Consider the following 23,838-nt stretch of genomic DNA (forward strand, 5'->3'; position numbering starts at 1 on the left):
TAGCCTCTTGTCTTTTCACAATCATATCCATTTGCTTATTTTTTTTTTCAGTTTCATTGTAGTTTCACAATTAATTCTTAATCTCCTCCCTTTAACTATCTTTATTATGTACTTCCTTACAAAAGATCTCCTGATACGGAGGGAAAAACACATGCATGTGTCTCCAGCAATGACATTTCTGATGTTTTACACACACCACGTAATAAGCACTGTTAGCTTATGTGAGCTCTTTCACTTCACCGAAAAAACTTTTACCCCTCTAGGATACAGATTACTTGAAATCTTGGTCTTTGTGGCGTATATTATAATCACAGCTTTCCATGCACATAGGAACCTGAGGATCTATGTTCACTAATCCAGGTCATGGTGTTATTTACTGGCTTTTCACATCTAACCTTAGAGGATGAGGAACTTTCTTGAGCTGAATCCAGGTGACACAAAGTTAAATTGATTGGTTCTTGCCAGTGATTATTCCTTTCATCCTCTTTGCTTATCTCTTGTGATGGGAGTCCCTTTTGTTGCTTTCAAAGTCAGCAAAGCTGGTAGTCAACTTTGGCCCTACAGCATTTTTTTTACAGTCTCATACTAACCATGATACCACAGAGCAGCCTCATTACCAAGCACCCTAAGTTCTGCAGGTGAGAGTCAAGCTGGTGTGTCTTTGCAGTGATGTGGAGACCCCCTGTGCATGCTTTTTTCATGTCTCAGCTGGGGCTGTCACTCATTATTTGTGCATCCACTTGCCACCTCCCTGCTAGGTTTTCCTTTCAGGAAGAAACTTCCTCAGGTCTTGTTCTCTGTACACAGCTTGCTTACTCCAGCAGAAGGTAACTCGCTGCAGCAGGGAGGATGCCTGGATCTTGCTTGCCACTTTGACAGGGTTTGCATTTTCCAGGACACATCCTTAGGATGCTGCCCATCCTTAGCTTTTGAATTGCGAATGTGATATTTATGTCAAGACAGGTTTTCTTACTTTTCTTTTGACTCCGTTCAATTCAGTTCAGTCGCTCAGTCACAAGATGCTTCAGTTTCTTTAAAACGTGACTCCTGTGTTGACCCAGTTCTACATTTTCGGATAAGACTTTTAAGCTGGCCTATTTTGTAAGGCTCTCTTACACTCAGTTTTAACTTAGTGTTAACATCTGCAAAGTGCTTTGAGATGTTTTCCAGATGGATGCAGTATGTATCATTTGATTGCGGTTCAGTCAATGAGTGGTCCTTCCCAATGTTACTCAAAGGACTTAACAGAGCTCTGCAAAGGCATCTTATGTCCTATATCCAATTCTTCATTATCTTAAGAAAGTCTCCAACTTGAGAAACAGGCCTGAGACTACTTTTCAGGAAATAAGAACTTTTTTCTTTACTGTTAACAGTGCACATGATGTAATGATATGTATGTATTTTTTATATGACAATACATAATATTCTTATATGCTGTTGCACTTTTAAAAATCAGAATTAATCATCTTTATATGAAGCAACTTGGTAACAATATACTGTTTCAATTTAAACATAAAATTGCTATGAAATCACTGTCATATGGTAAAAATTTGATCTTGTTAATGTTTAATTGTCGAAGGTAATGAAGAAGAACTGTAGCACAGATCACTTAGACTAGAAAATACAAAAAGGTTTTCCATTTGACAGTATATTATATTTTGCATGAAATGAACCTGAATGTGTCTATGGTTCTAAGAATCATGTAGTGTGGACCCTGAAATATTATCTTAAACTTGCAAACTTAGTTTACAATGAAAAATATGTTTAAGGCAATATAAAATTTAACTAGAATTCTTAAAATTTTCAAGATTCTGCTGCAAAATTAAGATATTATTCTCTTTAAATGTGTCAGCAAGCAAAATTTCCAAGAAACTATAGAACTAAACTGACCTTTCCAAAAAGAGAAAACTAAGGACCACAGATTGAAAAGAACTAATCAATGCTTACCATTAAACTTTTAAACTTTCTATTTTCTGCAATGTGAAAAAAGCCATCTCTTGTTAAAATCTTGATGTGCTTTGCTTCATTATTGTACCTGTGGGCAATGGATAACTTATGAATATAAATGTGTTTTTAATCAGTAGAAATCAATAATTACCAGAGGGCATGCCCCAATAACATTATAGGAATTAATTCTGAAGACAAAATATATACCTATGCCAATACACTGGTGACAGCTAATTAACAAAATATATTCACTAGATTGGTTGAAGATACAAGCAATTTTTGAAGTGAGATTGGGGGGCAGTAGATTTGACCAATCATTCTGCCCAATTTATTTATAAGATCACTTTGAGAATACAGAAAATAAAATAAAATCTAGTAATTTATAATTCTTAGGATTTACTAGAAATATACACACATCAAGTCACCAAAGCACAGTGTTATGAAAGAAATCTGGTATGCCAATTAGCAGCCTATAACACTTAATACCATTTTTTTCTAACAGATATTTTCAAGTATTAATGAACTGTCTAGAGAGATGATGCATTATTTCTGCTGCAATCAGAACCTTCGTTTTCAACTTCAGTGTTGCACATGTCAGATGATCTATGCAATTATGAAAACAGGAAAGCTATTTCTTGTCCTACTTACTTAATGCTAATTGCGTATTCTCCTGACTCTCTGGTCCTGTGTCTCACAAGGTAAGTACTGTTTACCCTGTTAATAAGTTCAGTCTCTGCCTGCAGTCTTTCCATGGCTCCAGCATACCTGTGAGAAACAAGGACACAGAAAATTTGGGTAATGTACCTGAAAGAGAAGAGAGGCTAAAAATAAGTATCTGGCAGGATTTTAATTTAGTGGCAGATCTGAACTGTTTTTACTGCTATACTAACTATTTCAAAAAATAATACGGAAAAATGTCCTTTGAATACATTCAAACAAAGATACTGTAATCTCTACAAAGATTACAACAGTGAAGTGAACAATGCCAAACACACTAAATACTTATCAATAAATAAATGGAAAAAAGGGAGGAATTTAGTGGGTATTGGGTCAGAGAGGGACTTCCCTGGTGGCTCAGATGGTAAAGCGTCGGTCTACAATGCGGGAGACCCAGGTTAGATCCCTGGGTTGGGAAGATCCCCTGGAGAAGGAAATGGCAACCCACTCCAGGGCTATTGCTTGGAAAATCCCATGGACAGAGGAGCCTGGTAGGCTACCGTCCATGGGGGAGGGCTGTGGAGAGTTTAGCATCAAGAAAGAAAAAGACTTTAGGGAAGGATGGCCTATGGAAGACACACTCAGATATACACACGTGCACACATATACACACATTCCTCCAAAATTTCACATTTTCTAGGTAAAACAGTATGAAATAAAATCTCCTTTGAGTATTAAGAAAATTTAGGGACAATTTAAATTTTTTTTAATAATTATTTTTTAGATATAAGATTAATTCTTATAGTCCGCAATTTTGATAACCAATTTTCTTAAGAAACTACTAATAGCAAATAGGATTTTTTAAAGATTTTTTCAAAACCAAAATTCTGTTGTTCCCAAACTCTGCTGGCTTAAGCGTACAAAAATTCCATAACATTAAAAGGGACAAATTCAATGTTAAAATATTCTTATTCTTATGATTGATCTGTTCACATACTTTCCATTTATTCCTGGTTCAGTTCAAGGAGACTGAATTTGTTTTTGAAGATCTTTTTCTTCCCCTCTTCTTTTGTTCTCTCCTCATTTGATGTCTATCTGTAGTGATGTGTTTGGATTGCTTTGTTTTTTTAATTGTGTGTTTCAATTGTAGATTTTTAGTTTGTGGTTCCCAGGAGGTTGGTTGTTGTTGTTTTTGAGTGGTAATGTAGTTTATTTTAAGTTAAAATATATGTTGTTGTTCTTTAGTTGCTAAGTTGTGTCCAACTCTTTACAACTTCATGGACTATAGCCCTCCAGGCTCTGCTCTCCATGCAATTTCCCAGGCAAGAATACTGGAGTGGGTTGCCATTTCCTTCTCTAGGGAATCTTTCTCACTCAGGGATCAAAGCTGCATTTCCTGCATTGGCAGGTGGATTCTTTAGTGCTGAACCACCATGGGTACAGCATTTAAAAACAATTTTATTATTTTTAAAATTTTATTTTATATTGGAGTATATTTGATTAACAATGTTGTGTTAGTTTCATCTGACAGCAGAGAAGTTATATAACTGATTCAGTTTTATATATATATATGTGTGTGTGTGTGTGTATGTATGTATTGTTTCAAAATTATTTTCTCATTTAGGTTATTACAGAGATAAAGCAGAGTTCTCTATGCTATACAGTAGATCCTTGTTGATTATCTATTTTCAGTATAGCAGTATGTACATGTCAATCCCAAACTCCCAATCTATCCCTCCTGCCTGACCTTTCCTCTCAGTAACCCTAAGTTCTCTAAGTCTGTGAGTCTGTTTGTTTTGTGAATAAGTTCATTTGTATTATTTTTTAAGACTCTGTATATAAACTGATGTCATATATTTGTCTTTCTCTGTCTCACTTCACTTAGTATGATAATCTCCAAGTCTATCCATGTTGCTGCAAATAGCATTATTTCATTTTTTTCTATGGCTGAGTCATTTCATTCTTTTTATGGCTAAGTTATACCTTTTGTATATACGTACCACATCTTTATCCAGTCATCCATCACTGGAGTTTTAGGCTGCTTCCATGTCTTAGCTATTGTAAACAGCATGGCAATGAACGTTGGGATGCACGTATCCTTTTGAACCATGGTTTTCTCCAAATATATGCCCAGGTGTGGGACTGCTGGATCATATGGTAGCTTTATTTTTAGTTTTGTAAGGAACCTAAATACTGTTCTCTATAGTGACTGCACCAATTTACATTCCCACCAACAGTGCAGGAGGGTTCACCTTTCTCCACACCATCTGGAGCACTTATTGTTTGTAGATTTTTTGATGATGGTCATAATGACTGGTGTGAGGTGATTCCTCATTGTAGTTTTGATTTGCATTTCTCTAATAATTAGCAGTGTTCAGCATCTTTTCATGAACCTCTTGGCTGTATCTCCGGTGAATTCATGTCCTTCTACCCTGCCATCCTGTCTTCTCCCATTATGTATCTCCCATGACATTTTGATAGAGCAGTCTACAAATATACACAATTGTTTTATGTTGCAGATCCCTTAATTTCAAGTTCATCTCCAGTATCCTGCATTTGTATTCTCCTCTTCTCAAAATTGCTGGTTTTGATATCATATTTGTATATGGATGATTTCCTATGTTTAGGAAAATCTCTCTTACCAGTGAGATTTCCCATTTGTAGTTTTCTTGATTCTAGCTGTGGCCTTTTCTTTTCCACCTACAGAAGTTCCTTTAGCATTTGTTGCAAAGGTGGTCAGCTGGTGCTGAATTCTCTTAGTTTTTGCTTATCTGTGAAACTTCTGATTTCTCCACTGAATGAGACCCTTGCTGGATAGAGTATTTTTGGTTGTAGCTTTTTCCCTTTCATCACATTAAATATATTGTGCCACTCCCTCTGGTCTGCAGAATTTCTGCTTAAAAATCAGCAGATAACCTTATCAGGGTTCCCTTGTATGTTATTTGTTGCTTTTCCCTTGTTGATTTTAATATTTTTTTCTTTGTCTTTTATTTTTGTCTGTTTGATTAATACGTGTTAATATGTTCCTTCTTGGTTTATCTTGTATGGAATGCTGCACTTCCTGGATTTGAGTGAATGTTTCCTTTCTCATGTTAGGGAAGTATTTGGCTATAATCTTTTCAAATATTTTCTCAGGCCCTCCTTCTCTCTCTTGGCCTTCTGAGTTTTTATCAATTTCAGATTCCAAGACAGAAAACCTCTGTTTCTCCACTGATGCTCATGCCGCCATAGTGCTGCCCCTCACTCTGCTTTCTGCAAATGCCCCAAAGCCTAGCCATCATCTGACCCAGTTTTGTCACGTTGTCACATTCGAAGAACATCTGACATCAAAAAACAAGTCCTCAAGTTTTTGTTTGCTCAAGCTTCCTTGTCTCTACCCATTTTTTTTTTTTTTGCAAATTCTCCAAATTATAAACCCCGCAATGATACCTGTTCAGCACCATGTACTGTACCTATTAATTCTTTCTATGGAGACATCCATTTTTCCCAAACCCTCCACCCTCTTGGTCTAATCACCACTGCTTTCTCTCCAAGCCTGCTGAATTAGTGTAGTTCTGGAATCCCTTCACTCCCATTTCCTAGGTTTTGTATCTCCCTCTTTCCTGGTTTACTAGCTAATTCCTCAGATCTTAAATGAATATATGGGATGTAATAGTTAGACGGTCTCATAATGTGTTTTACTCAGTAATCCTTAATTCACAATTTGGCTGGCTAAATAATTCTAGGTGACAAATAACATTTTCTTCTCAAATTTTAAGGCACTGTTCTGCTGTTCTAACTTCCAATTCAGTGACATTCTGATTTCTGAGTCTTTGTAGGTAATCTTTTTTTTTTCCCTCTCTGGAAACTCAAATTCATTGCTCTATATAGCAAAGTTCATAATAATAAGCCTTCCAGTTATATGCTGTACTAAAAAGTTCAGTGTTGTCCTGCATTCTCAGGAGCATCTTTGATGTAGAGTCATATAGCTTTCAGTTCTAAAAAAATTTTGGTTTTATCTTTTTTTATATATATAATTATTGTTAGTTTCTCTTTCTCAAGTTCCTATTAAATGAAGGCCAGACTTCTCAGGTCAGTTGTCTGCTCTATCTTTTCTCTATTATCTCTCTGATTTTCTAGAGGATTTATTCAACTTTATTTTCCAATTTCTCTACTCAATACTTAGAGAGCTCTTCTTCATTCTCAATCTCTGTCTCTTTTATAAAACATCCAGCTCACTTGTATGGATATATTATCTCTTAATTCTGAGAATATAAATTAAAGGCTTCTCTCTTCTGCCCATGCTAATGTTTGTAATTCTTCTAAGTTTCTTTTTGACATTTATTTTTTTCTCTACTTCAAGGCTTTTCTCAAATGTCTGGTTACTCTTTGTTGTCTGCTCACATTTTGTTGTATAGCTCAGGAAACTTAAACAGAGCTCTGTATCAACCTAGAGGGACAGGATGGTGAGGGAGATGGGAGGGAGGTTCAAAAGGGAGGGGATATATGTATACGTATGACTGATTCATGTTGAGGTTTGTCAGAAAACAACAAAATCCTGTAAAGCAATTATCCTTCAATTAAAAAAAAAAAAAAAGAAGAAAGCGAGAAAGGCATCCAAGAACTGACTGGGAGTTCTGTGTGGGAGCAGTATGGGAGGCTCACTAGGTTGGAACCTGATCCTTTGGGAAGAAGCTGATGATGGGGCTGGATTTTAGGTTTTTTAATTCTAAGTCTATTCCATTTCTTTAGAGAAAAATCTTCCAAATTCCTATCTGGATGGAAGAAGAGAGTAATCCATGTGTGTGAGACACAGCTGTCACAGTACTGAAACTGAGCTATACAAAGGAACTGAGGATCATCATCAGTCTGTATACTGACTTTCCTTAATTTGACTGATCTGTTTTTAGTATAGCATCTCTGCCAATTTTTGCTGGGCCTGCTCTTTCCAAGTCTAGGCCTCATATGGCTCAATTTTTCCAAGTAATGTACCCTCTAATTCATATTTCTTGCTAAGGGAGGGAACAGTAAGTTGTCTGATTTCTTGGAGGATGAGGCAGGGACACTGGTATCTGCATCCTTTTCTCCATAAGGATTTTCAGACAGTTCCCCAGATTTAAGCCCCATGTCTCATCCCAGTCTTCATGACACCCAAAAACATAGACTGCAGATAATCACCTTGAACTCTGTTTTATTTCATGGCTTATAAAAGAGACAAAGTTTACCTTATGGGAACAGCTTTAAAATGTGAAAATAATAAGGATAGTCAACTCCTTAATGACTTGAGAAAGTGAAAGTCGCTCAGTCCTGTCTGACTCTTTGTGACCCCATGGACTATACAGTTCATGTAATTCTTCAGGCCAGAATACCAGAGTGGGTAGCCTTTCCCTTCTCCAGGGGATCTTCCCAACCCAGGGATAGAACCCAGGTCTCCCGCACTTCAGGTGGATTTGTTACCAGCTAAGCCACAAGGGAAGACCAAAAATACTGGAGTAGGTAGTCTAGCCCTTCTCCAGGAGATCTTCCTGACCTGGGAATCGAACTGGGGTCTCCTGCATTGCAGGTGGATTCTTTACCAACTGAGACTAAGCCCTCTTAATGACTTGAAAACCACAGTGTAATTTTTCTCTAAACAGTTTAGTTTTTCTAAAATTGAAGGTTTCTTTTGCTGATATAGTAGATCATTTTGTTCCTTAGCAGAAAGCATTTCACATGAAACTGCCTGCTTAGTGTGAAGAAACTGTCCCAAGTTTCTTAGAAAAGAAAAAGTAATTTTGAAATTCTATTATCTTTATTTCTTACTGTTTTCAAGGGTGTTCCCTCATCTAAACATCTTGATTTTTTTTTATCATTAGGAACAATACTATTTGGTCATAATTTCAATAGAGTTTTACATATTGGCAAGGGTACATTTTAAAACAAAGGATTCAAAAGCTAATCTCCTGTGTTCTGAATGGTTCGCAGGTATCAATCCATCTTGTGTGTGGCATTCGTATTTCTCTAAAGTCATTAGTTTTATAACTATTATGCCTTCTTATATAGAAATAGTAAAAGAAAAGAGAAGGAAACTATTATCACACTTTCATGACTTCACCAGTTCTTGATGTTTTACAGTTTGATTATCCATGCTATCAGTTCTGTTCTCCAAAATTAATTTGTCAGGGTTACAGTCTTTAATTCCATGAAAACTAAGACCTCAAATTTGTCTTAAGACAGGTAAACATATAACAAAGATTTCCAGTTCTATCACAGACCTGCTATAATTTCTCAGCAGGCTCAGTGGTAAAGCCAGGGAAGGATGTCAGAGAAAACAGACCATGATTACACAAAGCAGATGTGGCTGGGGAGGAAGAGTAAGACTGCTGGGGAAAGGATCCCACACTATGGACAGTGTGTTCCTACAGTCACCTGACATTTTTCATGCTTTGGTTATATGGCAGAAAATGATCAGTTTGAAATATCAAAAAAACTCAGGTGTTACCTACACTTGCAAACTGAACTAGTACTTACCATATACTCTCAGAATACCTCATTTATATTCATACCCTGATTTCTAATTTGTATGCACTTATTTCAATATCAAGAAAATAAAAATAGAAGCAGTCATTTTAAGAGGAGGTTAGCCATATCACTAACAGAAACAAGGAAACAGTAGATAATGATTTTTACTTTTTAGACATTATGAGTTTAAGAGAAAATGACATCTTCAACCAGAAAAACTACTTAGAATAGTTATAATCAACATATGATGATAATTAACATATTTTGGGTACTTACTATGTACTTAGTATTATACACATTTTACTTCATCTTTCCAACATCTGTATAAGGAACAATGCAAAGAAATAGAGGAAAACTATTGAATGAGAAAGAATAGAGAACTCTTTAAGAAAATTGGAGATATCAAGGGAATATTTCATACAAGGATGGGCATGATAAAGGGCAGAAATGATAAGGACCTAACAGAAACATAAGAGATTAAGCAAAGGTGGCAAGAATACATAGAAGAATTATACAAAAAAGGTCTTAATGACCCAGATAACCACAATGATGTGGTCACTTACCTAGAGCCAGACATCCTAGAGTGTGAAGTCAAGTGGACCTAGGAAGCATTACTACAAACAAAGCTAGTGGAGGTGATGGAATTCCAGCTGAGCTATCTCAAACCCTAAAATATGATGCTGTGAAAGTGCTGCACTCAATGTCAGCAAATTTGGAAAATTCAGCAGTGGCCACAGGACTGGAAAAGGTCAGTTTTCATTCCAATCCCAAAGAAGGGCAATGCCAAAGAATATTCAAACTACCTTACAGTTACACTCATTTCACAAGCTAACAAGGTTATACTCTTATGCCCAAAATCCTTTAAGCTAGGCTTCAACAGTACATGAACCAAGAACTTCCAGATGTTCAAGCTGGATTTAGAAAAGGTGAAGGAACCATCAAATGCCAACATTCAATGGATCATGGAGAAAGCAAGGGAATTCCAGAAAAACATCTGCTTCATTGACTACACTAAAGCCTTTGACTGTGTAGATCACATCAAACTGTGAAAAGTTCTTAGAGATGGGAATACCAGATCACCATGTCCATCTCCTGAGAAACCTGTATGCAAGTCAAGAAGCAACAGTTAGAGCTGGACATGTAACAATGTACTGGTTCAAAATTGGGAAAGGAGTATGTCAAAGCTGTATATTGTCACCCTGCTTATTTAACTTATAGGTAGAATATATCATGTGAAATGTTGGGCTGCATGAATCACAAGCTGGAATCAAGATTGCTAGGAGAAATATCAACAACTTCAGATATACACATGCTACCACTTTAATGGCACAATGTGAAGAGGAACTGAAGAGCTTCTTGATGAGAGTGAGAGAAGAGAGTGAAAAAACTGGCTTAAAACTCAACATTCAAAAAACAAAGATCATGGCATCTGGTCCCATCATAGCAAATAGATGAAGAAAAAGTATAGTCAAAGCTATGGTTTTTCCAGTAGTCAGGTATGGATGTGAGAGTTGGACCATAAAGAAGGCTGAAAATTGAAGAATTGATGCTTTTGCATCGTGGTGCTGGAGAAGACTTTTGAGAGTCCCTTGGACTGCGAGCAGATCAAAACAGTCAATCCTAAAAGAAATTAACCCTAAATGTTCATTAGAAGGACTGATAATGGAGGTGAAGCTCCAATACTCTGGCCACATGATACAAAGAGCCAACTCCTTGATAAAGACTCTAATGCTGGGAATGATTGAGGGCAGGAGGAGAAGGTGGCTACAGAGAATGAGGTGGTTGGATAGCATCACCGATTCAATGGACATGTATTTGAGCAAACTCTGGGAGATAGTGAAGGAAAGGGAAGCCTGGTGTGCTATAGTCCATGGGGTTGCAAAAGTCAGACACGACTTAGCAACTAAACAACAACAACCCTTTCTGGGCTAAGTTTTTGTTTCAGACAATGAAATTATACATTTTCCCCCACCTCAACTTCATGAAACCTATTCTAAAACACAATATGCATATCTGCCCATGTCCCATTCCACTTTTGGCTACGATAAACTTTGGATTTACAGCCAAGTACTTGCGCTTGTACTCACATGCACCACTCTCTGATAAAGATATGGAAAAGGTCAGCAATATATACATTCATTATGGTGTTCTGTTACATGTGAAAACACCTTTAGCCAGGACAAATGGAAATGGAATGTAGTTTACTACTCCCAATTTAAGGTGTTCTTGAGCTAAAGGTATGGTATTTCAACTCAGCGACATAAACATTTTTAATACTTACCAGGGTTGGCAAGAGTAATCTACTGGTTTGGGCACCTAGGATATAAAAAGGCAAAAATAGATTAATATTACTTAAGGGAAGCTTTTAGAAATCAATCATTAATTCAGTTCAGCTAACTCAGCTCTATAAAAGCCTAAATAACACAGTCCTAGAACTATCATTGGCAATATTATACAATGCGAATCATAGTATATTTCAGATAAGTCGAAAATAATTCATTTCACTTTAATTCTTTCCTTCATTTTATTGCCACTTTACCTCTCAAGAAAGAGATAACAAGAAAATATGAATTGGAATCTTTTGGTATTAATTTTCAAGGCAGTTTAATCTTTTCATAGAAAATTAAAATGAAAATGTTAGGAAAACCTAATAGCACTCTGCTTTCCCAAGACATTGGAAAAGCAGGCAAAATAAACAATATACACTAGATATAGACTCTTATTATGTAACATAAATTTTAAACTCTGGTTTAGAAGTCTACGAACTGGAAGACCATTTTTTTTTTTTTATGAAATGTCATGGGAAATATTCAGTTTTACCTTTTTTCCTATGGAACTTTGCAAAAGAGAAAAACTACATTTTCTATGCAGATAAAAAGAAAACTTCCAGTAGCTAACTGCAAGTAGAAAATGAACAAAGCCAAAGAAGGCTTACTAATATTCATAAAATAACAAATTACATGCATACTACTTAATCTTCATGAATCACCTGAATCTTTGATGTATGTATTCTATAGTATTTACATTGAGCCCATTTACATTAGGTGATTAAAAATACTATTACTCTCATGTGTAACTGAAGTATGGTCAATATGAATATATCTGTAGCTATGTCCATTTTCATAATGGGCTATTACTATTTTGATCTTCCAGGTTGAGTGTTATAATTTAAAAACTATCCTTCTGGTCAGAACATCTCTAAAGTTATCAGTATTTAAATATGTTATCCTATGGAACATTTCATGCAAAGATGGGCTCAATAAAGGACAGAAATGGTATGGACCTAACAGAAGCAGAAGATATTAAGATGAGGTGGCAAGAATACATAGGAGAACTGTACAAAAAAGAGCTTCATGACCCAGATAATCATGATGGTGTGATCACTCACCTAGAGCCAGACATCTTGGAAGGTGAAGTCAAGTGGGCCTTAGAAAGCATCACTATGAACAAAGCTAGTAGAGGTGATGGAATTCCAGTTGAGCTATTTCAAATCCTGAAAGATGATGCTGTGAAAGTGCTGCACTCAATAGGCCAGCGAATTTGGAAAACTCAGCACTGGCCACAGGACTGGAAAAGGTCAGTTTTCATTCCAATCCCAAAGAAGGGCAATGCCAAAGAATGCTCAAACTACTGCACAATTGCACTCATCTCACACGCTAGTAAAGTAATGCTCAAAATTCTCCAAGCCAGGCTTCAGCAGTATGTGAACCATGAACTTCCAGATGTTCAAGCTGGTATTAGAAAAGGCAGAGGAACCAGAGATCAAATTGCCAACATCCGCTGTATCATGGAAAAAGCAAGAGAGTTCCAGAAAAACATCTATTTCTGCTTTATTGACTATGCCAAAGCCTTTGACTGTGTGGATCACAATAAACTGTGGAAAATTCTTCAAGAGATGAGAATACCAGACCACCTAACCTGCCTCTTGAGAAACCTATATGCAGGTCAGGAAGCAACAGTTAGAACTGAACATGGAACAACAGACTGGTCCAGATAGGAAAAGGAGTATGTCAAGACTGCATATTGTCACCCTGCTTATTTAACTTCTATGCAGAGTACATCATGAGAAACACTGGGCTGGAAGAAGCACAAGCTGGAATCAAGATTGCCAGGAGAAATATCAATAACCTCAGATATGCAGATGACACCACCCTTATGGCAGAAAGTGAAGTGGAACTAAAAAGCCTCTTGATGAAAGTAGAAGAGGAGAATTAAAAAGTTGGCTTAAAGCTCAACATTCAGAAAACGAAGATCATGGCATCTGGTCCCATCACTTCATGGGAGATAGATGGGGAAACAGTGTCAGACTTTGTTTTTTGGGCTCCCTAAAACAGACGGTGATTGCAGCCATGAAATTAAAAGACACTTACTCCTTCAAAGGAAAGTTATGACCAACCTAGATAGCATATTAAAAAGCAGAGATATTCCTTTGCCAACAAAGGTCCATCTAGTCAAGGCTATGGTTTTTCCTGTGGTCATGTATGGATGTGAGAGCTGGACTGTGAAGAAAGCTGAGCGCCAAAGAATTGATCCTTTTGAACTGTGGTGTTGGAGAAGATCCTTGAGAGTCCCTTGGACTGCAAGGAGATCCAGCCAGTCCATTCTAAAGGAGATCAGCCCTGGGATTTCTTTGGAAGGACTGATGCTAAGGTTGAAACTCCAGTACTTTGGCCATCTCATGCGAAGAGTTGACTCATTGGAAGACTCTGATGCTGGGAGGGACTGGGGGCAGGAGGAGAAGGGGACAACAGAGGATGAGATGGCTGAATAGCATCACCGACTCGATGGACATGAATTTGGGTAAACTCTGGGAGTTGGTGATGGACAGGACAGGGAGGCCTGGCGTGCTGCAATTCATGGGGTTGCAAAGAGTTGGACATGACTTAGCGACTGAACTGAACTGATGGATTACTTTTTAAGCTTCACCACCATGAAAGATCCTGATATATGGCAAATAATATTGAAAGTAAATGACACCATTCAAATCCTGTAAATATTTTCTTATACAATTTTATTTTCACAAAAAGAAATCAATCTTTGTTTCTGTTTTGATAAGATACAGATGGCCTCTAAAATCTGATGGGGAAATTTTTCTTTTTTCCTCTTTCCCTCTACCTCTTTGTATTCCTAACGCAATATGTCTTTCTGGGAACAACAACAAAAAGAGAAAAAGAGGAGGGAGGAAGGAGGTAAATAGCTTCAACATATTTTGGCTGTGGATTTTCTTGGCTGGGAAGGATCCATAAAAATTTAGGGTAACATAAAATTCTAAAGCAGAATGGGTATCTGATGCTCCTCAATCCTGATGTGTCCTTCTGGATCTTATTCTTTCTACGGTGAGTACGTTCTGATGTCTGAGGAGCCAGCTATGTGTTCTCAGCTATGATCCCCTTCATCAGAGTAGAATCCTGTCCTTTTGCATCTCACATGAGCCTTCCCCCTTTCTTTCATGTATACTTTGGGGCTTTGTATGAATATCTCACATATAATGCTATACATAATTTTCTTTAATAGGTTTTCCCCAGTGCTTTTTTCTGCCTTCATCATAGGCTGTTTCCATTGTTAAACTTCTGCTACAGATATAGAATTTTTAAAAAGTTTTATTGGGAATACTGCATGCATGTGAATTTATATATAAGCTACACACTTCTTCCTAAGTACATCTTATAAAAGCTAGATGAGACAGAAGTGAAGTTAATGTGTTTGTTAGGCTAGAGATGTCATTATTTCATCTTTATTGAAGAAAGACAGTTTTCTAGATAGATTAGATTTCTAATTTTCTTCAAAACTTTGAACATATTATTCTTACTGTTTCAAATCTTGAAATCTCACTGTATAAAATTTCCATTTGTTTCTTTTTTATAGTTCCTGAGGTTTCCTGCTGAGGTTTCCTGTCCATTCATTATAAACATATAGTTAACCCTTGGACAAAACTAGTTTAAACTGCAGGGGTCCACTTATTTGTGCATTTTTTCCAATATTAAATACTACCATACTACACGGTTTGCATTTGGTTGAATCCATGAAGGTGGAACCACAGATATGGAGGAAGTGTAGATACAGAGGGCTGACTATACATTATAGATAGATTTTCCACTGCTTGGAGGGTCAGGGCCCTAACCTCTGCACGTTTCTAGAGCCAACTCTATTTTCCTTTTTTTCCTTGAGCACAATTATAATAGTTATTTAAAAAATCCTTTCCTGCAGGTTCCATCATTTGGGACATCTGAGGGTTGTTATCCATTAATTAATTGCCTTTTCTGCTGAGTGTGGTTCATATTTTCCTGTTTGCTTGTATACTCATTATTTAGTATCTTGGACAATTAGAATGATAACGTTGTAGAGGCTCTGAATTCAGTTATGCTCTTACAAAGAGTGTCATATTTCTTAAAGTAGGCAGTTAATTTGTTTGAACCCCAACTGCAACCTCTGTCTTTCCTATCCTAAGATTTCCTATCTCCCTTTCCAGCTTGTTTACTTCAAACTCTACATTCTGCCACTTTAAACCAGTAATACTGTGAGGTTTCTATTATATCTGAATTTTAACCACCCTGCATGGTGCATATATACATATACAGACATATATACATGTATGAGACTACAGAGTTTGTAGTTATTTTTTTGTGGGAGGATTGATCCAATAGGAGCTACCTGACAGTGGCTAGAACTGGAAGCTCTTACTGTTGTTTGCTATGTCTAATCATCAACCCTTTATAGTTTTATCTCAGGTTGGTTTTAATATTTTCACTTTGTGTTTGATGTTCTGAAGTTTCACTAAAATGTATCTAGGTATCCATTAACTTTAATATACACGTCTTGACTATTAAGATTAGCTTTATCATAAATTCTGGAAAATTCTCAGCCATTATTTGAACATTGCTTTCCCACAATTATCTATATTGTTTCAATAAGATGCATTTGAACTTTATCACTCCATTATCTTACATTCTTCATATCTTAACCTTTCTGGCTTGTTCACTGAGAAATTTCTTCAGATTTTTCTTCTAATTTTCTACCCAACTGAGTCTAATAAATTTTGTAATATTTCCATTAAGGTTCTCATTTCAATTACTGTACTTGATTCTTTTGAAATATGCCGAAACATTAAATATCCTCTCAGACTTTTATCCCCCCCCTTAACTTTTTCAACCATATTAAATATACAGTTTTGAACTTAGTATCTGATAATTATCTTCTATCCTTATGAATATAATTCCACATGTTATTGTTTTGTTGACTTTTCCTTAAGATGGGTTTATTTCCTCATAAATGTAATGATTCCAAATTGTGAATTTATAATCCCTGTAACTTTATCTGTAGAAATTCTTTGAGGTACCAATCTAGAGAGATGGGTACATGCATTGAGAGTACAAGTCAATGTGGAATCATCTTATGTTTCTTTTAAATTTTTATTTCATATTTGAGTATTGTTGATTAACAATATTGTGTTAGTTTCATGTGTACAGCAAAGTGATTCAGTTATACATGCATCTGTTCTTTTTAAAGTTGTTTTCCCATTTAGGTGGTTTTGAGTATTGAGCAGAGTTCCCTGCGCTATATAATAAAATCCTGCTGCTTATTTATTTTAAAAGTAACAGTGTGTATATATCAATCCCAAACTCCCAATTATACCTCCCCATCCCACCCTTTCCCCCAGTAAACATAAGTTTGTTTTCTAATTCTGTGAGTCTGTTCCTGTTTTGTAACTAAGTTCTTTTTTTTTTCCCCCTTAGAGTCTACATATAAGCAGTATCACTGACATTTGTCTTTCTGTGTCTGACTTAGTATGATAATCTTCAGGTTGATCCATGTTGCTGTAAATAGCATTATTACATTCTTTTTAATGACTAAGCAATATTCCACTGCATATACGTGCCACATCTTCTTTGTCCATCCCTCTGTCAGTGGACAGTTCGGTTGCTTCCACGTTCTGGCTCTTGCAAACAGTGCTGCAATGAACATTGGGATGCATGTATCTTTTTGAACCATGGTTTTCTCTGGATATATGCCCAGGAGTGGGATTGCTTGGTACGGTAACTCCATTTTTAGTTTTTTAAGGAACCTCCATACTGTTTTCCATAGTGGCTGCAGCAATACCAATAGTGTAGGAGGGTTCCCTTTTTCTCCACACCCTCTCCAGCATTTATTATTTGTAGACTTTGAGGATGGCCATTCTTACTGGTGTGAGGTGATATCTCATTGTATGATATTTTTGATTGCATTCTTCTTAATAATTAGTGATGTTGAGCATCTTTGATTTGCATTTCTCTAATAGTGATGCTGTGTCTTTGGGCCATCTATATGTCTTCTTTGCAGAAATGAATACTAGATCTTCTGCTTATTAATAGATTAGGTTGTTGTTTGATATTGAGCTGCAGGAACTATTTGTAAATTTTGGAGATTAATCCTTTGTCAGTCAAATCATTTGCAAATATTTTCTCCCATTCAGTGGGTTATCTTCTCATTTTTTTAAAAAAGATTTCCTTTGCTGTACAGATGCTTTTGAGTTTAATTAGGTTCCATTTGCTTATTTTTGTTTCTATTTCCATTACTCTAAGAGGATCAAAAAAGTTATTGCTGTGGTTTGTGCTAAGGAGTATTCTGCCTGTGTTTTCCACTAAGAGTTTTATAGTATTCAGTCTTACATTTGAGTTTTAACCCATTTAATTTTTATATATAGTTTAGAGAATATTCTAATTTCATTCTTTTACATGTAGCTTTCCAGTTTTCCCAGAACCACTTATTGAAGAGACTTTCTCCTCACCACTGAATATTCTGGTTTCCTTTGTCATAGAATAGGTGACCATAGCTGAGTAGGGCTATCTCTGGAGTTTATGTCCTGTTACAGTAATCTATAATTTTGTTTTTGTGCTAGTACCAAGCTGTTCTGATTTCTGTAGCTTTATAGTAAATAGTCTGGAGTCAGGCAGCCTAATTCCTCTGACTCTTTTTCTTTAACAAGATTGCTTTAGCTATTCAGGGTCTTTTGTGTTTTCACACAAATTAAATTTTTTTTTGTCCCAATTATATGAAAAATGCCATTGGTAATTTGATAGGGATTTCACTGAATCTGTAGTTTGCTTTGAGTAGTATAGTCATTTTAACAATATTGATTATTTCAGTCTAAGAACATGGTATTTCTTTCCATCTGTTTGTGTCATCTTTGACTTCTTTCATCAGGTCTTATAGTTTTTGCAGTATAGGTTTTTGCCTCCTTAGATATGTTTCTTCCAGAGTATTTTATTCTTTTTGATGCAGTGGTAAATGGAACTGTTTCTTTAATTTCTCTTTCTCTTCTTTTGTTATTAGTGTATAGAAATGCAATAGATTTCTGTGTATTAATTTTGTATCCTGAAACTTTACCAGATTCACTGATGAGCTCTAGCAGTCTTCTGGTAGCATTATTAGCATTTTCTACATACAATATCATGTCAACTGCAAATAGTGACAATTTTACTTCTTCTTTCCCAATTTGGATTCCTTTTATTTCTTTTCTTTTTCTGACTGCTGTGGTTAGGATTTCCAAAACTTTGTTGAATAAAAGTGGCAAAAATGGATATCCTTGCCTTATTCTTGACCTTGGAGGAAATGCTTTCAGTTTTTCCCCACTGAGTATGATGCTAGCTGCGGGTTTATCATATACGGCCTTTATTGAGATATATTCCATCAGTGACCACTTTCTGGAAAATTTCTATCATAAATGGGTGTTGACTTTTTCAAAGGCTTTTTATGCATCTACTGAGATGATCATATGGTTTTTATTCAATTTATTGATGTAGTCCATCACACTGATTTGTGGATATTTAAAAATCCTTGCATTCCTGGGATTAATCCCACTTGATCATGCCATACGATCCTTCTAATGTGTTATTGGAGTCAGTTTGCTAGTATTTTGTTGAGGGATTTTATGTCTGTGTTCATCAGTGACATTGCCTCTTTTTGAAGCATTTTTGTCTAACTTTATCAGGGTGATGGTAGCTTCATAGAATGAATTTGGGAGTATTCCTCCCTCTGCAATTTTTGGAAGGGTTTCAGAAGGATAGGTATTAACTCTTCTCCAAATGTTTCATAGGATTTGCCTGTGAAGCCATCTGTTCCTGGCCTTTTGTTTACTGGGAGTTTTTGTTTTTTAAATCACAGTTTCAATTTCAGTCCTTGTGATTTGTCTGTTTGTATTTTCTCTTTCTTCCTGGTTCAGTCTGAGGAGATTGTACCTTCCTAAGGATTTGCCCATTTCTTCTTGGTTGTCCATTTTGTTGGCATTTCGTTGCTGATAGTAGTCTTTTATGATCCTTTGTATTTCTGTGCTGTCTGTTGTAACTTCTCCTTTTACATTTTAAATTTTATTGATTTGAGCCCTTCCCCATTTTTCTTGCTGAGTCTGGCTAGAGGTTTATTAATTTTGTTTATCTTTCTAAAGAGCAAGGTTTTAGTTTCACTGATCTTTTCTATTGTTTCTTCATCTCTGATATTTATGGTTTTTTCCTTCTAAAAGGAAACTTTGAATTTTGTTTTTTCTTCTTTTCCTAGATGCTCTAGGTATAAGATTAGGTTGTTAGAGATCTTTCTTGTTTCCTGAAGTAAGATTTATTGCTATAAACTTTTGTCTTAGGACTACTTTTGCTTCATCCCATATATTTTGAACATCATACTTTCATTTTTGTTTGTCACTGGATATTTTTATTTCCTCTTTAATTACTTCAGCGATCCAATGGTTGTTTACTAGTATATTGTTTACTTCCAAGTGTTGTGTTTTTTATAGTTGTTTTCACCTGGTAAATTATTTATCTCATAGTGTTGTGATCAGAAAAGATGCTTGATATGATTTCAATTTTCTTAAACTTACCTAGGCTCTCCTTGTAGCCCAGCATGTTATCAATATGGAGAATGTTCCATGCACACTTAAGAAGAATGTATATCCTGATGCTTCTAGATGGAATGCTCTATAAATATCAATTAAGTCCCTTGGTTGAATGTGTCATTTAAGGCTTGTGCTTCCTTATTGATCTTCTGTCTGGATGATCTTTCCATTGATTAAAGTGGGGTGTTAAGTGCCCCACTATTAATGAGTTACTGTTGGTTTCCCCTTTTATGGCTGTTAGCATTTGCCTCATATATTGACATCCTCCTATCCTGGGTGCATGTATATTTACAATTGTTATATCTTCTTGGATTCATCCTTGTTCATTGTGTCCTTCTTTGCTCTTATAATAGTCTTTATTTTAAAGCCATATTTTGTTCTATACGAGCATAGCTACTCCAGTTTTCTTTTGATTCCCATTTGTATGAAATAAATATTTCCATCCCCTTAATTTCAGTCTGTATGTGTCCCTAGATCTGAAGTGAGTCTTTTAAAGACAGCATGTATATGGGTTTTGTTTTTGTATCCATTAAGCCAGTCTACATCTTTTGGTTGGAATATTTAATCCATTTATGTTTAAGGTAATTATCAATAAATATGTAGGCTCTACTGTTTCTAGCTTAGAATTATTTAGGTCACAAAGGTAGTATGACTTCCAACCCCTCACATGTGTGGTCTTTGGATTTAAAGTTAAGAATTCTTTAGAGGACAGTATGGTACTGGCACAAAAGCAGAAATATAGACCAATAAAACAAGATAGAAAGCCCAGAGATAAATCCATGCACCTATGTGCACCTTCCTTTGACAAAGGAGGCAAAAATATACAATGGAGAAAAGATAGTCTCTTCAAGAAGTGGTGATGGGAAAACTACATGTAAAAGAATGAAATTAGAACACTTGTTAACATGACACACAAAGATAAACTCAAAATGGATTAAAGACCTAAATATAAAAATTCTTAGAGAGAAAATTTCTTTTTTCCTTTCCAACCAAATGCTTGCTTTTCCTTTCTAATCAAGGCCCAAGCAAAGATAGGCATATCATCTTCTGTAAGATAGTTTTCTTCTCATTCACCCACTGAAGGATCTGGAATTCACAGAGATACCAAAGTCTACGTTGTGCTGTAGCTCCAGGCTTTGTCTCCAAGTATCATATTGGCGGAAATAATAAACCTGTCTCTTTTATGTTCTTCCTGTGTTTTCCCTCCTTCTAAATATTTACCTTAATTTAACCTACAACCAACAAATTAATCTATAATTTCACTAAGTAAAGCAGTAAAATTTTAATAGCTATTAATTTTAAGCTATAAAAACAATTACATTTAGTTGGGAATCCAATTCATAATTATGTGTTCCTACAACTCTTTATCAGCTTAAAATCCTAAGCATATTTCTTTTTCCAGTAACCAGTTCACCAAATACCATTCACTATGATCCTACAAGCTGATTCAATTAGTATCTGCCACTGATAGCTGCCTACATTTAGTTAGGGCCTTTTTTTTTTGTTTGTTTTTTTGTTTTTTTTTTTCACTCCTTTGCTCATTCATACAACAAAAAATATGTTAAATACCTACTTTGTGCTAGACTATTCCTAAAATAAAACTTCAAATGCTCATTCTATGCTATATTCAAGGAGCTGTGGAAGGTAAACAGTATGTGGGACATGCAATGCTTAGTAGTTTTGATTTTATGTCTTTGCTGTGCTTAGTTGCTCAGTTATGTCTGACTTTTTGCAACCCCATGGACTGTAGCCCATCAGGGTTCTGTCCATGGGGATTCTCCTGGCAAGAATAATGGAGTGGGTTACCTTGCCCTCTTCCAGGGGATCTTCCCAACCCAGGGATCAAATCCAGGTCTCCCACATTGCGGGCATATTCTTTACCAACTGAGCTATCAGGGAAACCCAGTTGATGTCTTTAGGTTTCCAAATCTTAATTTCTGGCTACATGCCTACATATAAATATCATTTCTTTAAGCATAGGAAGCCTTAATGATGTTCGTATAAATGACAGAAAACTGGCTAAACAATCATTTTTGCTTATCTAATAAAATGAATGGTATCAAGTTTCAGTGATTTCTTCAAGATATAACAGGCTAAATAATATATGAAATTGGATCATAGAGCCCACAGAAATAGCAAGAGCTTTTTTAATATTCATTTTGCTTTTGAAATTTAATTAATCTTGAATGAGGAGAGTAAATTATTCTTCAGATTACATCTGAGGTCAAGGATGGCAGACATTCCCATTATTAATTAATATTAAAAAGAATGTTCCGTTTAGAAATCTCAGAAGGACCAAAATTTGGCAAGCAAGATAGTTCAAGATTTTAATTCCCTCCAAACCATTAACTGCATTATATTAGTATCAAGAAAAAAATTTCATTTACTTAAAGCTAAGAACTTAAAGTTTCTATAAAAATCTACTCTAAACATCAAATTCTGATGATTAAATATTATGCTAAACAGAAATATATAAATTTCATGAAGCATTAGGGAGTACATTTTATGTGATATTCATCCATAATAATATTTGAGTAAATATTCACTCTTCTTGTATTTGCCTAATGTGTTTGATGTTTTCAGAAAATATCATTATGACACTAAATAAACAGTTATGACAAACTAAAGCACAGAAAAATGTATAATAGTAAGATATTTGGAGAATCTGTGGACTTTCATGCTTTCTAGCATGCTTTCAAACACACTAGTTGAAGTGCACTATCTCTGTAACTCAAAGTGACTGGAAATAGATTAGATCCTCACCTTGGCTTCCCTGATAGTTCAGTTGGTAAAAAGTCCACCTGCAATGCAGGAGACCCTGGTTCAATTCCTGGGTCAGTAAGATTCCCTGGAGAAGGGATAAGCTACCCACTCCAGTATTCTGGCCTGGAGAGTTACATAGACTGTGTAATCTATGGTGGTTGCAAAGACTTGTACATGACTGAGCGACTTTCGCTTTTAATCCCTACCTCAGAGGGAAAAGGGGAATTAGTACAATATATCTGATAGGTAGCTTTAGTTTATTCCTTCTAAAACCTGGTAAAATTTTTAATTTTGTTCAAACAAACAAAATAAGTAAATAGTTCCTCTTTCATATATTCCATTAACATTTAAAAATGTTTTATGATAATGGAGTCATGATTTTGGTATGTAATATTATTAATAAGAAAATATAAGTTAATTAGGGACCAGACCAATATCCTTTATACATTCTTGCATAATTAACTACAGCATCAAAAAACAAAGTAGAAAGAAATAAAATACTCATACTTACACATGGGCAAGGCTTGACAGCATCACTCGGAAAAAATCCAACCTCTCCAGATGTTAAATTTCTACCCTAAATTAGAAAAAAAAAATGCCAATGTTGAGAACAAATTTACCATAATGATAATTGTGTAATGGTAGATGCATGATGCTATTGGTCAGAACCTTCAGAATTACTTCCACATTGTACCCAATCCTAACATTAACTTACTATAGCTCAGGAAGGGAAACATAAGCAGAAAGGTTTTTAAATTGTTAAAACTAATAACCTAACTACACACCTAAAGCAACTAGAAAAAGAAGAAATGAAGCACCCCAGGGTTAGTAGAAGGAAAAAAATCATAAAAGTTAGGGCAGAAATAAATGCAAAGAAACAAAGGAGACCATAGCCAAAATCAACAAAGCTAAAAGCTGGTTCTTTGAGGAGATAAATAAAATAGACAAACCATTAGCCAGATTCATCAAGAAACAAAGGGAGAAGAATCAAATCAACAAAATTAGAAATGAAAATGGAGAAGTCACAACAGACAACAGAGAAATACAACGGCTCATAAGACACTACTATCAGCAACTATATGCCAATAAAATGGACAACTTGGAAGAAATGGAAAATTCTTAGAAAAGTA

At 35.6% G+C, this 23,838-nt stretch overlaps 1 protein-coding gene across 13 annotated transcripts in view; it reads right to left on the bottom strand.

The window, feature by feature from the left end:
- Nucleotides 1-23,838, bottom strand: part of VAV3 (vav guanine nucleotide exchange factor 3) — a 450,959-nt gene that overhangs the window by 55,758 nt on the left and 371,363 nt on the right. For all 13 annotated transcript variants that reach the window (XM_060412226.1, XM_042251679.2, XM_042251676.2 and 10 more), the window contains 4 exons: nucleotides 23,220-23,285; nucleotides 11,366-11,400; nucleotides 2,596-2,712; nucleotides 1,948-2,035 (listed from right to left, as the gene is read on the bottom strand). In XM_060412226.1, the coding sequence (XP_060268209.1) occupies nucleotides 1,948-2,035; nucleotides 2,596-2,712; nucleotides 11,366-11,400; nucleotides 23,220-23,285 (306 nt within the window). The remainder of the gene's footprint in view (nucleotides 1-1,947; nucleotides 2,036-2,595; nucleotides 2,713-11,365; nucleotides 11,401-23,219; nucleotides 23,286-23,838) is intronic.

Source organism: Ovis aries, chromosome 1 (assembly GCF_016772045.2).
Source record: "Ovis aries strain OAR_USU_Benz2616 breed Rambouillet chromosome 1, ARS-UI_Ramb_v3.0, whole genome shotgun sequence".
Lineage (NCBI taxonomy): Eukaryota > Metazoa > Chordata > Mammalia > Artiodactyla > Bovidae > Ovis > Ovis aries.